This window comes from Telopea speciosissima, chromosome 8 (assembly GCF_018873765.1).
Source record: "Telopea speciosissima isolate NSW1024214 ecotype Mountain lineage chromosome 8, Tspe_v1, whole genome shotgun sequence".
Classification (NCBI taxonomy): Eukaryota; Viridiplantae; Streptophyta; class Magnoliopsida; order Proteales; family Proteaceae; genus Telopea; species Telopea speciosissima.
In genome coordinates, this window is record NC_057923.1 from 23322104 (window position 1) to 23340755 (window position 18652).

At 40.2% G+C, this 18652-nt stretch overlaps 3 protein-coding genes across 3 annotated transcripts; all 3 read left to right on the forward strand.

Annotated features, from left to right (window-relative positions):
• The first annotated feature begins 1072 nt into the window (after positions 1–1072).
• LOC122671985 (cyclin-U4-1-like) lies at positions 1073–2328 on the forward strand. Its single transcript, XM_043869488.1, has 2 exons — positions 1073–1522; positions 2051–2328. The coding sequence occupies exons 1-2, from the start codon at positions 1185–1187 to the stop codon at positions 2304–2306; spliced, it is 594 nt and encodes a 197-aa protein (XP_043725423.1). The 5' UTR covers positions 1073–1184; the 3' UTR covers positions 2307–2328.
• A 7377-nt stretch (positions 2329–9705) lies between these two features.
• LOC122672173 (agamous-like MADS-box protein AGL29) lies at positions 9706–10008 on the forward strand. The gene has a single exon (XM_043869672.1). The coding sequence runs from the start codon at positions 9706–9708 to the stop codon at positions 10006–10008; it is 303 nt and encodes a 100-aa protein (XP_043725607.1).
• Positions 10009–17094: 7086 nt separating this feature from the next.
• On the forward strand, positions 17095–17700 carry LOC122672175 (MADS-box transcription factor 2-like). The gene has a single exon (XM_043869673.1). It carries the CDS (start codon positions 17095–17097, stop codon positions 17698–17700), a length of 606 nt encoding a protein of 201 aa, XP_043725608.1.
• Positions 17701–18652: the final 952 nt, after the last annotated feature.

Consider the following 18652-nt stretch of genomic DNA (forward strand, 5'->3'; position numbering starts at 1 on the left):
ACGTTGAATCTTAAAAAACCCTGAAGACCATTATTTACTTAATTTTTTATTATTAAGTATTTAGATTTTTTTTCGGACGGATTTTTATCGGAGTATTCAGATTTTTTTCTAGATATCTCCAAACGAATACGGATGTCCCTAAATGGATACGGATGCGGATCGGATTCAGATTTTCAGATATCCATTTACATCCCTACTCATAAGTAGGGCTGCAACAGGGTCGGGTTGGGCCAGGTTTTTTAAAACCCTAGCCCAACCCTGAGTCCCCCTAGTTGGGCCCATGACCGACCCGACCCTGATTGAGGGTCAAAAAAATCCAACCCTGACCCTCCCTCAGGGTCGGGCCGGGCTGGCCCTGATTGGCCTTAATCATGAAGAGGGGGGGGGGAGGAATGAGATGCATGGGCTGGCCAAGCTGGGAAACAGAGATGAATGGGTCGGTCAAGTTGGGAAAGGTAGATGTATGGGCTGGCTAGGTTGAGAAGAAGAAGAAGAAAGAAGAGGAAGCACAAGAAGAAGAGAGAAAAAAAAATAGAAAGGACGAAGAAGACAGGGTTGGGTTGGGCCGGGCTAAGCCCAAGGCCTCACCCCTGACCCGATCAGACCTAACTCAGGACCGGAAATTCCCAACCCTGACCCACCCTCAGGGCTAAGGTATCTCAATTCTCAACCCAAGCCCTGTTCGAGCTCAGGGCGGGCTCGGGCCGTCCGGGCCAAACTTGCATCCCTCATAAGTGCCAGATCTTTATCACCTCCAGTTCCTTGCCCGGCCCAGTTCCCTAGTTCCTCTAACAAGGGGGGACTGGAATGACCATCCTACCCCTGCCCAAACACTCTACCCGGGTGGAGTCCACCACCCCCTATTAGAGGAACTGGGGAACTAGGGACCTAGGCCGGGTAGAATATAACTTTCCCTTAAGTGCCACGTAACACAGGATTGGGAGGGGATACAGCCGTCATAGTTTAAATACATGAGGTCATTTTGGTAAATCAATAAATCACCAATTGACCACCTTCCCGCAAATAACGGTTGTTGTACATGAGAGACCCATTTCACGTTACAGAAGTTTCTGTCTCAAGACAGCTCAGAAAGAAACAGAGCCCACAGAAACCAGAAAACAGAAAGAATAATAAACATCAGCACCTCCAAGGATCTGCAACTCTGCAACTCAACAACAACGAAAATGACTGAGCTCGAGAGCGCTGCTCATGAGATGCCTAAGTTCATCACCTTCCTCTCTTCTCTGCTTAAGAGAGTAGCTCAATCGAACGACGTGAACCGGCGGTTCGAGCCGCAGAAGATCTCTGTCTTCCATGGTCTCACCCGGCCGACCATCTCATTACAGAGCTACCTGGAGAGGATCTTCAAATACGCTAATTGCAGCCCTTCTTGCTTCGTTATCGCTTATGTTTACTTGGATCGGTTTGGACAGAGGCAGCCCTTGGTTCCCATCAATTCATTTAATGTTCATCGATTGCACATCACCAGTGTCATGGTCGCTGCCAAATTCATGGATGACATGTAAGTTTCTCAAAGTATTTACTTCTTTGTTTCAATCATAAATTGAAATTCTTTGATCCTTCTCATGGGTTTTCTTTTTCTGTTAAGTTGCTTTAAAGGAGGTTTTCTGCAATAACTGGATTGAGTTTTGATGGGTTTTTCTTCTCTTTATTACATCTGGGTTTGGTTTCTTCTGCTGGCAAGAATTCGATCTTCTTTAATGGATAGTTTTGGCAGAGATTGTTTCTTTAAATTCAAAAATCTATTTTGAGTTCGCGTGAATTCGAGCTTTCAGAAGAAGAATTTCAGAATTTGATGACCCAAACTTTTGAATCTCTCTGTTTTTCCCTGAAAATCCAGCTTTTGATTAATTTTGTCTAAACACCTCAAACCCAGAATATGAAGGGCATTTATGTAATCCATAAAAATAAAAATTTTAATTAATATTTTTTTATTTTTTCTCTCTCTTTACCTAAAAGTCTAACTCTTAAACAACGAAATGATTATATGGGTATTAATTTTTAATTTTTATTTTTGGTGAAATTTCAGGTATTACAACAATGCTTACTATGCAAAAGTTGGAGGGATCAGCATAACAGAGATGAACTTTCTTGAGGTGGACTTCTTGTTTGGTTTGAGCTTCCATTTAAATGTGACACCCATCACTTTCCACACCTACTGTTCTTACCTCCAAAGAGAGATGATTCTCCTGGAACCTCCTCTACATTTAGGAAGATCTTTAAAACTCCATTGTTGCTTCACTGAAGATGAATCCACCCACCAAACCCAACAACTAGCTGTTTAAAGGTGTTGGATTTGGAATTAGAATTTTCTCCCTTTTTTTTCCTTTGGGGGGAGGGGGGGTGTTATTTCTGTGTTCTAGAGGCATCTGTCTTTCGTTTTTCTTTTCTTGTTTTTGGGTTTTGGACTTCAAGAAGTAGTATAAATAGATAGGAATTTCTTCTTTACAGACTGGATGGTTAAGTTACATAATAACTTTGTTCTTTACATATTTATGTTAGACTCTTCATATGTTTGGGCTCTTAGAAAGCCAATCTTGAAGTGGGGAAATAATAGTAAAGTAGGAAAAGCTATGTTTGGAGACTTGGGAAGATGACAAAATTCATGGCAGGATTAGAGGGTTCTTGTGACTGTGATTTGGTTACCATATACGTTGGTGAAGACAATTTCTTCACAAAGATAGTGGTTTAGATTCTTTTGGTGAGAGGGGACATGGCACATGTGGTCTTGTGGGCAACTAAATTGGAAGGTGACCTTGTTGGTGCAAGCTGGACTGGGTATTGTGAGCATTTATTAAACCAGATCAGTTATCAGTTTGGTCTTGGGTTGAATTTTTGGTGGTTCAACCCAAAGATCAAACAGGCCGGACCATTATGAGAGCTAAATTATATGGTCATGCAAAAGGGTAGGGGTACAAGTTTGGCCTTGTCGGCCCAAATCCACCTTGGCCTGTCTTGAGCCCGAACAGGGCCTAGGCCGAGATATTTGGCCCTGAGGGCGGGTAAGGGTTGAAAATTTTTGGCCCTGAGTAAGGGTCGGGTTGGGCTAGGGTTGAGGCCTCAGGCTAAGCCTGGCCCGGCCTGGCCCGGCCCGGCCCGACTCTGTTTTAAGTTATACTATAACATATATATTGAAACTTTATACGTCACCCATATTTTTTTATATAACATATTATATATAAAGACAATAAGTGATATAATACATTTAATTATAGTGTTATTTTACGTAAAATTGATGATATTCTCCCCGGCCCATTCCAGCCCATGCATTTCCTTCCCTCCCCCCCTCATGATTAGGGTCAGCCCGGCCCGACGCTGTGGGTGGGTCAGGGTTGGATTTTTCTGGCCCTGAGTCAGGATCGGGTTGGGCCTGGGCCCAGCTAAGGGGACTTAGGGTTGGGCTAGGGTTCTATAAAACCTGGCCCAACCCGACCCTATTGTAGCCCTATAAAAGGGTGTCTTTAGGTTCAAATGTCAAAATGACCTCCTCCCTCCCCCAATTTAACGCATTGTTGTCCTCCCACTTATATGGCCGTGCATGAAAACCGCTATTTTTTGTTTGGAAAGCAGTTTTCTGTCCGGGAGTGTGGTCTACGCCAGCACTCCCATATGTCTATCTCTCTCCTCCTTAAAATAAGGGGGTAGAGATGTCTTTTCACATGGGGAGGAAAGAGATAGACTCATGGGAGTGCTGGCGTAGGCCACACTCTCGGACAGAGATCTTTTTCCCTTTTTGATTTTAAGAAAAAGTATCTCTGAGATTTTTATTATTTTTTCTCTCTCCTCAAATAATGAATATTTTAAAATTATTGTGAGGGAGCATAGGGTACCTGGCAACTCAAAGAACCCTTGCCCATCTTTTTAATAAGAATCCAAGTATCAATAAAGATAGTATTATCATTAATTATCATTAAAGTATAATTCATGAAGGAGAGGGTTCCCATGATGCCAGTGTGGGGGAATTTGCCACACCACACCAATGGTGGTGCAAAAAACGGTATCTTCCTCATGGAATCCACATGGTCATGGTAAGAGACAGAAAACAATAAAAAAAATCTCATGTGAGAGAGAAATAGTACATTGGCGTCGTATAATCAACACCATATCCTCTATATTGGGTTGGTAAAAATCTCATTGAAGAGTAATCTAAATCTTTCAATGTTCTCTATATATATATTTCATGATCTAATTCAATTTAAACTCCATACCCAAGTATTTTGATATAGACCTAAACTCGTGAGGGTATAATTGTTAGAAAAACATTGGGTTTTATCAAATCCAAATCCATCACCATACAAAGATCTAGAACACAATTGAATAAAAAGAATAGGGAAATGAGGTGTACCTGGCACCCACGTATGTTGGTGAAGAATAGATAAAAATACGCCGAAGAATAATAACGATCTGTCGAATAATAGTTGCAAATCCTTGAATAATCTTGGATACTCGCGATGGGGATCTTCCATAGTCTCCTAGACTCTCCCACAGAGTTCCCTTTCTTGTGGAGAAAAGAGAAAAGAGAATAATGACTGCAGGGACCCCTCATCATTAGTATTTATAATACTCCCAAAATCCTAACCCATTTCCACAATGGGTCAGGCCGGTCCGGTCCATCTCAATAAAATAATAGCAAGTCACGTCAGCCCTTGTATTTCTTGATCCCCATCAATGATCGACTTGATAATTAATTAAGCCTACACGTCGCATTTGAAAAATACCTAATAATCTCCCACTTGGGCTAGATTAATTATAAGGTCATCATTATCAGATGTGGTCATGGAATCTCAATACAATTATAATGCTACTAAACCTTGATCCAGTTAGCAAATACATCGATATCGAGCAATAGCAGAAAATACATCTCAACATACGGCATACCACTTTCTGTCGGCTATAAACAAAGATTTACTTACTAACACGAACTGCCTTGAGATAATTTTGTACAAGGAATGTCGTACACGTCTGTGATCACATAAATATCGTCATCATTCTTTGTAGATCCTCGAACGTATCATGAGCATTGTACGACTCATAGATTACCTTTGAATATCGTCATATTCGTCGGTAATCGAACGACTTGGCTTATCACCAATCAAACATCCATGATTAGAAATAGACGAACGACTTGGCTCATTGCCAATCGAACATCCTTAGACCAAAATGGCTTTCAACACATCAAACAACATATGCATGCATGCAAGTGCTATTCATCACATCAAGCAGAAGCGTTATAATCAAAACAAAACATATATCCTTTAAGTTCTTCCACTTAACAGGCATATCAATCAAAATAAGAAGAACTCCCAATCCACAAACAGATCAATCATGTAAAGAAGTAATCCCACTGATCAAGAGAATCGAACAAACCGAATCCGCCAAGTTTGAAAGTAAAGATTCAAATCATAAATCCTGCATAAAGTAATCAAAACTATCAAACTATTCGAACTATTTATTTCTTTTGTTTTCAGTCAAGTCAACACTCTCAATGTTCTTCTTTCCTTTCTTGTTCACAAATAGATATCAACTCCATCAAGGATATAATCGTAGTTTGTTAAATGCATCAATATTTCTTTAATATGTTCTTTGTGATTTTTATTCGCTCATTCATTCCTCTTTATTATTCATTATTTTATTTCAGTGTTTGGCTTCATCATTTCATACTATTAATATACTTTCAATCCATGCTACCGAAGTGTGGCTTCCGTCAAATGGCTCAAGGTCGATTATACCCCATAGGTTTACAAATTGGTTTTAACATTTCTTTCATCATTTCAATTGTTATTGATAGATTATTTCGTTCATGGTTCATTATGCACGTTAGTTAACCGTCAGTTACCATAATCATTCATTTATTATTTCATCTACCATAATAAGTTATGATTCGTCAATAACATAGCTTTCAATTAACATATAGAAACACAACATCATAATATCACAGATTTCTATATCGTACAACATAATCAACATGTTCTTTCACCATCACGTATCCATTCATTATTCAAGCATGTATCAACATATTACCATAAAATTAGTGGTTCTATACTTTTATCATCAACAACACACCAGATACATATATGTATGCAATGTAGATGATAAATATCAATCAACAATACTTCTTCACAATATTGCATTCTTACCCTTTCGGGTCAAATGCACACATCTCTATCGCATTGCAAGTACCGCGAGATAGCAACAACTTTCGAAAATCTCCCTCCACCTTTGGGTGATAGAAAACCCCTAGGTTATGCATCTCAATTTCATAATAATTTATCGCACTGCAAATACCGCGAGATGTCGATGACTTTCAAAAATTTTCCTCCACCTTTGGGCGATAAGAAAACCCCTAGGCCATACATCCCAAATTCTTTGAGTATACTATCTTTGGATGGACACACTGTCTTTTCGTGAAAAGATCAGCAGTTTTCAAAAATTCCAGCACCTTTGGGCATCCAAAACCCTTAGACTATTATCCCTTCCAATCTATGTGCATATCACATCGTCAATCTTTGGCAACACCGTCTTTGGGCTGATGCTATCTATTCCGCTACCTTGACAGAATCATAAAAGGATTCAATGGGCCATTTTGGTGGATCACCATTTTACTCTCTCATAATTCCTCAACCTGATATACAGCAATGTAAGTGGAAGTAAACATATTAAACGTCCATAATGTGTTGTGACATGCATATTCATCGTCCAAGTGGCAGTGGTCAACCAAAAATAATCCAAATATGATTAAAGTACCATAATCGTCCAAAACAGGTCCCTGGTCCTTGGAAGTATTAAACGTCCCAAAATCAGATACCAGCGGGTAGGTCTTGAAATTATGAATGAAACAAGACCAACCGGAGCCCAATTCGATACTCCATTCGCCCCATGCGCCACTCGAAGATGACATAATCGTTATTAACGGGTCCCATAAGTTCATCAAAATTATTCAAGCAGGATACCCAAAAATACATTTCTGAAAATCGGACACATCGGTCCACACCGGAGTTCAATCCGATGCTCCATGTCCATTATACCATGCATTCAAGATTATTGAAAAATGCAAAAACCACCAAAATCATAGTCTCTGTTTACTCAAGATATTCCGAATTGCATATCAAAACGAAGAGCACGAAAAAACAGACACACTAGAAAAATCGCACCTCAAAATTCATCCAAATGAACCCACATGGGCCACTTGAAGTTTTCTAATCATTTTCCCTTTTTTTTTTAATTTAAGGGAAGAATCGAACCAATTCAGACGGAACCGAAGTGAACAAACCAAATCGAACCGGATCGTCGACCCCCGGGTAAAAAAAATCGGGCCTCGGGTAGGGTCATCATTGGCTGGGGCAAAGAATCTTTAACCGGGTTTGGGTCACCTTTGACTTAAGTCCAGTCCAACTCTGACGGGGTCAAACGTGACCTGCAAGGAAATCCGCTGACGTCAACCCTACGACGTCATGATGACGTCATTATCGCTAACATTTTTTTTTAACCAGCGTCGGCTAGTGGATCTCACTCGCCGCTTCGATCATCGCGTATTGGCCCATCTGGCCGTCGGCGGTGGCAATCCATATATCGCCTCGACGAGCTCTATTCACCCATATAAAAATTTTAATTTTTCTCCAGTGAAAAAAATCCAACAGTGGCAAAAAACGTACAGTTTCACCGTAAATCCGATCAAAAATCCGTTCTTCGCCGCTGAAAAATCGATTCATGTTCTTAAACAAGCAATCAATCGATTCTAGGTCTGTATAGATGGCTCTGATACCATTTGTTAGAAAAACATTGGGTTTTATCAAACTCGAATCCATCCCCATACAAAGAACTAGAACACGATTGAATAAAAAGAACAGAAAAATAAGGCGTACCTGACACCCACATATGTTGTGAAGAATAGATAAAAATATGCCGAAGAACAATAACGATCCGTTGAATAATAGTTACAAATCCTCGAGTAATCTTGGATAACAATAATTTATTCATGGTTTGTGGTAAGATTGAGCTATGCGATTTTTGTTAAGATGCGTCCACTTGTTATTTGTTCATTGGAGTTTAAGGTATCTGTTGTCTTTCAAGTTATTTAGAATTGGTCAAATGGCAAAACAAAGTTTTCAATCCAAAACTTCTAAAAACGTTCATGATAATGAATGGGAGGGTATATGATTGACTCTTTATATTAAATTTGGAAATGGTTAATCCAGATTATTATTAAATATCCAATGGTCAAAAGTATCACATCTCCAATTCACATTATACAACTAAGTGGGTCATCCATAAATAGTGACTGAGTCGAACTGTGGATAAAACCTTTTTGCCAAACATCTTTAATTTCGAAGATGTTATAGTGATGATATCTTAATCGTTGATACTCTTCTAAACGATGGAGGACCACCCCCCCAACGGAAAATTATCCTCTTAGGTTCCCTGTCCAGTACAATTCCCTAGTGCCTCTAATAAGAGGGGGATGGACCCACCCAAGTAGTGTGTTCCAGTAGGGGATAAGGTGGTCATTTCCACCTCCTATGAGAGGAACCGTACGAATTATACCGGACAGGAACCTGAGAGGATAAAGATCCCCCCTCCCCTCACGATCAAATGACTGATTCTTTTCCTCGTTCAATCTTAGTATGTGACATGAAGCGCAATAGATATTTCGTACAAGTAGGAAATGGCTTTTAAACAGCGGCCTAGAAAACCAATCTAGATCATGGTTTTAAATAGTGGTATCTGTATCGGTCTTGGCCGATATAATATGTATCAACTTTATCAGCCGAACTGTATTACACATTTTTCCTTAAATTTTTGAACAAATTTGCTTTTTATTAAGAATCAGTCCATCGATACAGAATTGGCCAGATATATCGATGGATATAGGGGTGTAAATGAATAGCCGAAATCCGTTTTCATATCCATGTCCGTATCCGTTTAGCACTATCCGAATTCGTCCGAAAGCTAAACGGATGCAGATACGGATAGGCTATAGCTGTCCGAAAAGCTATATTTACATGTAAATGATAAAATATCCGATCCGTATCCATGTCCGTATCCATTTAGCACTATCTGAATCCGTCTGAAAGCTAATCGGATGCGGATGTGGATATAGTACTATCCGAGACGAATCCGATCCGTTTACATCCCTAGATGGTTATGGCAGATCCAATATTTTTATATCATATTGTTATTTTTAAATCATAATGTAGATACTTCTTTCTTGTCTTTCCATCATTGGAATTTGAGAGGAAAGAGAGGGGCAAATACGTCAATGTAAGTTCACCATTTGGGCACGCCACTATTCCAAATTCCGACAACGTCGTTCAGCAACGGACTCAAAGGGTGCGTACATCATTGTACATCGTTGTTATTTGAAAAAGAAAACAAGAAGGCACGTTTTAGAATTCCCGCTCAAGTCTGTTATCTCCCCTCTCCACTCTCAAAGGTCCAAATTCTTGTCTCTGTTTTCCACGTTTTAGAATTCCTGCTCAAATCTATTATCTCCCGTCTCCACTCTCAATGGTCCGAATTCTTGTCTCTGTTTTCTTTAAGAATCGAAGAAGAAAAAACCCTAATTCTCATTGAAACCCTATTTGTTATTTCTTTCTTTGTTCGGTCTCAGTGTCTACCTATTTTCTTGTCTGAAATCGCCCTCTGGTTTTTTCCCTTTCTTCACAGGGCAAGCTACTTTTTTAGAAAATGGGAAAACGGAAGATCAATATTGAGCTGTTAGAAGACAAAAAAAAGAAGAATGTGACCTTCTCCAAGAGACGCAAGGGTCTCTTCCACAAAGCTTCACAACTGGGGAATCTCTGCAACGTACAAACTGTAATTGTGGTCTTTACTCCGGCTGGGAGTCCTTTTATGTTCACTTCACATGGTTCATCTACAGACGTTGTTATACAACGCTACCTAGAAAAGTCTGAACTAGCTGAAATTGTGGAGGAGGATGGTGGGTTTTGGTGGGATACACTTATTGAGAATCTGAATATCTTCCATTAATTAATCAAGGCTTACAAGGGTACATATATATAGATATCAGAGACAGCTGTCACCAACTAAACACTAACAACTGTGCACATGACATCTAACTAACAGGCTACGTCACCGGAGATAAGCTAGACATGCCAGCACATGGTGTGATGTCCACAACACGCCCCTGCAAGTCCAATGGTGGGGAGACAACATTGAGCTTGGCACGTAATGCAGCAAACCGATGACGAGATAATCCCTTGGTAAGTAAATCTACGAGCTGATCGACAGTGGAGACATATCGCACTATAAGGTGCTTGGAAGCAACCATGTCGCTCACGAAATGAAAGTCGATCTCAATATGCTTCGTACGAGCATGAAAGAGAGGATTCCCAGTGAGATATGTAGCTCCGACATTGTCACACCAAATGACCAGAGTGGAAGAAAGAAATACCCCAAGTTCCTTGAGAAGAGAGCGGAGCCATATAAGTTCAGCCATGGCTGCCGCAACCGCATGATATTCTAACTCGGTGGATGATCGTGAGACAGTTTTTTGTTTATGGGAGGACCAAGAGACCAGATGGGCTCCAATAAAAACACAATAACTTGTAGTGGATTTTTTATCCATGGGGCACCTGGCCCAATCTGCATCGGAGTAGGCAACAAGAGAGATGTCTAATTGGGCAGCAAAGAACAATCCATCCAATGGTGTGTGTAGTAGATAACGAAGTATACGTTTAACTGCTGTCCAGTACACATCAGTTGGACGATGCATAAATTGTGCCACCCGATTCATGGCAAAACTAAGATCAAGTCTGGTTATCGTGAAATACTGTAGGGGACTGACAACCCGGCGATATTCTGAACCATCCGATAGTGGATCACCAGACATAAGAGACAAAGCTGTGCTACTCGCAATAGGTGAACAAACAGATTTGGCCAAACCCATTGCAGTAGAAGACAACAAATCAGAGACATATTTCTTTTGACTTAAAAATAATCCGAATGAAGTACGTGTAATCTCCATTCCCAAGAAGTAATGTAAGTTCCCAAGCTCTTTAAGAGCAAATGCTTTGGATAAATGGCGGACAAGAGAAGCCATGGCTTTCTGATCATTGTCGATCAACAGTAGATCATCTACATAGATGAGCAGGTACAAAACAACTGAACCCTTAAATATAAAAAGAGATGTGTCTGTCTTTGATACCTTGAACCCATAAGAGATGAGTGAGCCACTGAGCCGATTGAACCAGGCCTGTGGGGCCTGCTTAAGGTCGTATAAAGATTTATGCAAACGACACACGTGATTTGGGCTCTCCGGATCCTCAAAGCCCGGCGGTTGAATCATAAGCACAATTTCATTCAACGTTCCATGCAAGAATGCATTCTGGACATCGAATTGTTTAAGTGGCCAATTGTAAGTAACCGCTAAGGAGACAACGAATCGTATTGTTGCCATGCATATAACTGGACTAAAGGTCTCATTGAATTCAAGACCCAGGCGTTGATGAAACCCTTTGGCCACAAGGCGCGCCTTGTAGCGCTCGACGGACCCATCCACCTTCCATTGGAGTTTGAAAATCCATTTGCAACCCACAACATTTTGGCCATGTGAATACGGGACCAAATCCCAAGGCCCATTGCGTAACAGTGCGTCAAACTCATCTTGCATTACACGTCGCCAATTGGGAGAACCCATTGCCTTAGTGTAGCAGGTAGGCTCCTGAGAATCAAGTGAACCTCTAGTAGCCACAAGATTGAGACGTTGAGGCTATCTAAGGGAGCCCGTTCATGACCTGGTTACCATAGGATGTGTAGGAGGGGCAACCAGAGCACCAATCTGGGCAGCAGGTAACGGGCCTGAAGTAGGCTGAGACTTGGACTCAGATAATGATGTAGGACATTGGGCCAGTGGTGCCATAGGTGATGGCAGTATAGTGGGTTGGGTAATTGGCAATTGAGTAAGGGCCTGAGAATCGTGTAAATTGGGCCGTGGGCTTGGGCTAGGACATGGATACACCATTGGAGGTGGGTAGGAAAACCAACCATGTAAAGCTGTAGGATCAGTCGTATTCCAGGAATAAGAACTGGAAAAAGGAAAAATGCGCTCGTCAAAGATGACATGATGCGCAATATAAATTCTGTTGGAAGCAACATCCAAACATTTGTAACCCCTGTAGTCAAGTGCATACCCCAGAAAAATGCAAGGCTTGGAGTGTGGCTCCAACTTATGATGCCCATATGGTCGCAACCACGGATAACAGAGGCAGTCAAAGGTTTTAAGCGATTGATACTCCAGGGAAACACCAAAGAGACGTTGTAGAGGACACAAACGACATCCATTCTTAGTATGAGAGGAAGGAACACGATTGAACAAATAAATTGCACTAGAAAAGGCATACGTCGGCATGGAAGCATGCAACAGAAGGGCCAAACCAGATTCTATAACATGGCAGTGCTTACGCTCAGCAACACTATTTTGTTCTTGTGTATGGGGGCACGAGATTTGTCAAGAAATAGCATGGGTGGAGAGGAACGGATCAAGAGCACGAAACTCCCCCCCCTCCATCAGTTTGCAAAGCCTTAATAGTGCAAGAAAAGTAATTCTCTACCAAGGATTTAAATTTTTGAAAGACCGAAAGTACATCGGATTTGTGTTGCATTGGATACAACCATGTATAGCGACTGAAATCATCCACAAAAAGCACATAGTATGAAAAATGATCTACTGAGGTCACTGGGGCAGGGCCCCAAACATCACAGTGAAGTAAAGCCAAAGGAGAATCGCTAATAGAAGAAGACAAAGCAAATGGTAGTTTGTGACTCTTGGAGCACTCATAGGCACCACAAGAAGTGTGTGAAGTAGAAGACACAGGTAAATCAAACTGCCGAAGAACACTACGTATAGTCCTGTAGGATGGGTGTCCCAGGCGGCAATGCCAGTCTGTGATGGGAGCCCGCACAGCGGAGAATGAAGCAGGAGATGGACTAGAAGTGACCTCATATAGACCATTGTTACTCTGGCCGTGAAACAGAGTCCTGTTCGTCTAATTGTCCTTAACCAAGAAGAAAGATGAATGAAATTCAATATGAACATCATTATCAGCACATAAATGACTGGCAGAGATTAAATTTCTTTTTATACCTGGAACATAAAACAGATTACTAAGAATAAAAGAGTGACCAGAGCACAAAATAGTAGTAGAACCAGTAGCTGAAATGGACAGAGGAGTGCCATTACCGATTATGATCTGGTCAGGACCAGAATAAGGTGAACTAATGGCAAGATTAGTAATGTCTGCAGTAAGATGGTTGTTAGATCCACTATCTAAAAGCCAAAGAAATGAGGAAGAGGAATAATTAGTGGAGAAGCAGGTACCAACAAAAGCGTGATTGAAACCCCGTGGGTAGTTGGATGAGGCCGGAGGCGAAGACGGAGCAACATATTGGTGAGAGGTAGACTGACTAACAAATTGATCTGAGTTGCGAGATGCATTCTGTGAATCAGACTGGCGAGATGCATTCTGAGAGCGACAGTCACCCTGGTCAGACTGGCGATAGTAACGACGATTAGCTCGGTACCTACCACGAGAAGTAGGGCGTCGCTGATTGGCCGAAGAACCAGCCCTAGAATTCACAGAGGAGTCAGAAGCGGAACCAAATCTGGTGGACGAAGCAAGTTTCGCCGTAGAAAATTGTGTATCAGAGTCCGATGAAGATTTTAGGAAGTTCTCATGGCTAAGGAGTAAGCTAGAGAGCTCAACAAACGAGACTGGTGTCCACACTAAGGCCCCGCAGCACTGCCAAGACCAATCCTCTTTGTCGACCGGCTGATCAATCGCCGCCGATGTGTCCACAATAGATCAGACAAAGAGAAGATAGTCAGTCACCGAATTGCTTCCATGTTGAAGGCGGTAGAGCTGATCTTTTAGATCCATTACACGAGTGCGAGAAGAAGGGGCATTGGCGAGAAGAGAGGGAGAAACTGGGCTCTCCACAGTAAATAGTTGGTGGAGTTGAGCTTCAATGGAAGCTGAGGTGAAACATTGGTGGAGTTGAGCTTCAATGGAAGCTGAGGTGAAACATTGGTGGAGATCAGCAGCGAAGACTCCGTTGTCGCCGGAGAAGACGGAAAAGCCATCAAGAAACAGAGGCAAAAAGCAAGAACCAGGAACAAAAATCAAGAAAAATCAAGAAGAAGAAAGAGACTAAAAAAGGAAACTCATTGGAGACGAGGCTCAGGATACCATATTGAGAATCTAAATATCTTCCATTAATTAATCAAGGCTTACAAAGGTACATATATGTAGATATTAGAGACAGCTGTCACCAACTAAACACTAACAACTGTGCACATGACATCTAACTAACAGGCTACGTCACCGGAGATGAGCTGGACACGCCAGCACATGGTGTGATGTCCACAACAACACTAGATGTTGACAAATACTGTTCCATGGAGGATTTTCTGTCTCTGAAGAACCGCTTGGAGCGGCTCAAGGAGAATATCTACTGTCGATTAACCAATATGACTGCATCATCTTCATCACATGAAATGAGTAATATTTTTGAAGATCTTCCCAATTTGTGCACACTCTTTTAGATATTGATGCAGGTGGCGGAGGAGCACTGCGAACGATGTCCTTGTAAGGGTGTCAACCGGTACAGTTTTGGTACGGTACAAAAATAGGTACCTAATACCATTATCGTACCGTACCGTTTAGGAATCCTATTTCCAATACCGTTATCATACCGCTACGGTATGGTTTTGATACGATATATAAACGGTATAAAAATGGTATGAAATCGGTTTTCACAAAAATGGTATTAAAAAATGGTCTAAATATGGGATCTTTAAAACAAAGAATGCCATATTTTTGTGGTAAATCAAAGAAGGCCATATTAATATTAGTATTTAGTGTATCACCGTATGGTGTATATTCTTTTATTTTTCATTTTTAAATGTTTATACCTCAAAACGATACGGTTACTGTACAAATTCGATAAAATGGTACGGTTTCGATACACGGTACAAATTCGGTAAAATGGTATGGTTTCGGTACATACCGACGGTATGAACGTAAAAACTGTTACCGTACTGTACCGTGGTCAATACCATTTGACCATACCACACCGTACCATTTTTGCAATGGTGCGGTTTGGTATGGTTTTACGCGGGCGGTTTTAGTTTCGGTATACGATTTCGGTTCCAGATTGACACCCTTATGTCCTTGCAATGATTTTGCCTACAGGGCATACTGATGGATGGGACTTGGTCCCCTTTTATAATTTGATTTTTGGGCCTTGTGCCTTTGTAATAACATTACCTGTTATGCTATATATTTCGTGTAGTTTCTATATGGTCAGCTTAGGATGATGAAAACTATAAACTATATGTATCACTTCGTAGTTTGAGTATGAAATAACTATTATGGTAAACGCTTCCGCTTGTATTTCTGATATTTCAAAATGTAATATTTCTTCCTCCGTGTTCTAATATTACTATGTTGTTAATATTAGTTCTGACTATGTATTGGAACATTATATTTGTGATCCTGGTAGTGGCTTCATCGAGATGGGGGTGTGACACCACCCAGTGCACCTAAAAGGTGCATTGGATGGTGTACATGCGTTTGGGGGTTTAAACAAAAGCACTTTAAGGTGCACCGCCCAATGCAACATTGGGAGGTGCACCGAAATTGAGGTGATAAAAATACCCTAAGGCCAGCCACTCAAAAGTAGGGATGTAAATGGATAACCAAAAATCCGAATTCGATTCGCATCGATATCCGTTTAGGGACATCCGTATTCCTTTAGAGATATCTGAAAAAAAGTCTGAATACTCTGATAAAAATTCGAATACTTAATAATAAAAAATTAAGTAAATAATGACCTTGAGGGTTTTTGAAGATTCAAAAGGTTCTAGAATATGAGGAAAAGAGAATCATGATCTAAGAGATATGGATTGAGAGTAAAATGTATCCGCTAGGGGGAGGAATGTCCGGGTTACACAAGGCAAAGATGTAAACGGATGGTCGAAAATCCAAATTCGATCAGCATCCGAATCTATTTAGTAAGGGTGTCAAAATCAAACCGAAACCGTTTATCGAAACCGAACTGAATCGTTTAAACCAAAACCGACAAACCGTTTAGTTAAATGGTCTAGTTATGGTTTTAGAAATAACACCGTTTATTTAATCGGTTTGGTTCGGTTTAGACCGATTAATCCAACAGTTTCAAAACATATAATCCAATTAAAACTAATTATAACCAAACCGTCTAATTGATTAAAAACCTAACAATTTTTTTTTTTTTTGATAAACAAAAAATCAAAACCCAGTAAGTAGCAACTACTAAGTAGTCACGTTTCTTCATAAATGATTTCCTTTCTCAAAAAAAAAAAACTAATAAAAGTAAGTAATAAGTAATAACTATTAACTAATAACTAGTATTAGTAAATAGAGTAGTAAATGTGTATAGAACCGTCTAACCGAAACCGTGTAAAACCGTATAAAACCATTTAATCGAAACCATTTAAAAACCGTTTAACCGAAACTGTTTACTAAACGGTCCAGGTTTTGATTATGAGACCGTTTAGATAAACGGTCCGGTCTGATTATGATTTCTACCCTCAAATAGTCAAACATGAATTGAACCGAACCGTTTAACTAAAATCGGACCGTTTAACACCCTTACTATTTAGAGGTATCCATCTGTATTCAGGGAATATCTAGATCCGATTACATCCGATCCATATCCGAGCTGAATCTGATTTATTTACAAGCCTACTCAAAAGTTCTTGTTCACAACTTTGTGCTATTCCAAATTCCAACAACGCAGTTCAGCAGCTGACGCTAAGGGTGTTTATGTCATTTACGCCATTGTTATTTAAAAGAAACCAGTAATGCGCGTGTTAGTATTCCCGCTAGTTCTTGATCAAATCTGTTGTCTCCTGTCGCAACGGTCCAAACTCCAAACTCCAAACTCCTTATCTCTGCTATCGTTAACAAGTAAGGAAGAAAAAACCCTAATTCTCATTTTGGTTGAAACCCTATTTCGGATTCGATAATTCTTGCTTCGTTCGCTTTCCTTTTTTATACGAAATTGAAAAAGGAAATGGGAAAACGGAAGATCGATATTGAGCTGTTAGAAAACGAAAAAAAGAAGAATGTGACGTTCTCCAAGAGACGCAAAAGTCTCTTTCACAAAGCTTCAGAAGTCGGGAATCTCTGCAACGTACAAACCGCCATTGTGGTCTTCTCTCCGGCTGGGAATCCTTTTACGTTCACTTCACATGGTTCGTCTGCGGACGTTGTTATACAACGTTACCTAGAGAAGTATGAACCAGTGGAAATTGTGAAGGAGGATGGTGGCTTTTGGTGGGATACAGTAGATGTTGACAAATACCGTTCCATGGAGGATTTTCTGTCTCTGAAGAACCGTTTGGAGCGGCTCAAGGAGAATATCTGCTGTAGATTGACCAATATGACTGCGTCATCTTCATCACATGAAATGGGTAATATTTTTGAAGATCTTCCCAATTTCTGCAACACATTACCGGAGCTGTCTTCTTCCTCATCTTCATACCAAGAAATGGATTATATCTTCGAAGCTCTTCCCGAAGTCGGGGAGAATATCTACAGCCAACATGATCTATCTTCCTCATTTTCAGACCACGATTTAAGTGATTTCTTTGCTGATCTTCCTGATTTCTGTGTTTGATTTGATTCTTTTTGTAATTGATTCTTGTGATATTCTTGCATCCCCTACCCCCAAACAATTCTTGGTAATTTTCTAATTACCTGTTTTTGAGTGCCAAAAAACTTTATCCTTTTAGGTATTACGTAATACTTTTAAGAAAATTAGATGCTTCGGGTATACTTAGATATAGATTTTTTTATTTTTGGGATTAAGGGATTTCCACTGGCCATGCTGTAGGTGGGTCCTTTTTTCCTTTTTATTTGTATCAGGCAGGGTATGCCCTCCTTTCCTCCTTTGTAATTTTTCTTCTTGAGAAAAGTTTGTGACAGATAATGTAAATCATTTTTTGAAATTAGTGAGATGTTTCTTTTGTCATTCTGATCTTTATAATCGGAACCTATTATTTTATCATATTATCATTCTCTCACTAACAAGTGATGGAAAGGAATTGGACCCTTTATATCAGAATTCAATCTCCCAAATTTAAGATCTAGCTAAACTCTACCAATTTAACCATATTTCAGTCTTTTTCTCCCCTTCGAGTATGGTGCTCACTTGCAAGGGACATGTCCTAAGTTTCAGTAGTATATATTATTTCATTGTTTTTATTTGAAAATAATGAATCTTTTATTGTTAAGGGGAGAAACATCATGAGACCTACTTAAAATTTCAAGAGTTATCATTTCAATGAGGCAAAACAGAACATGGCAATAGGAATGCCCTTTCCCTTCATGCTTGACCATACTATACAACATTGTTTACATTTAAACCCGTTGATGATGCTTGAGAAGAAATGGCCGTAACTTGCTGATCAAATTAGTGTTTTTGGGAAGTTTCCTGTGATATTATATACTTTTCCTGTACTTTCCTATACATTTGATTATGCAAATGAAATGGTTTAGTTGTGTAAATATTGTTGGAAAATTATTCCAGCACCCGGAAGTAGATCGACACGCCTTGTATTGGAAGGGTG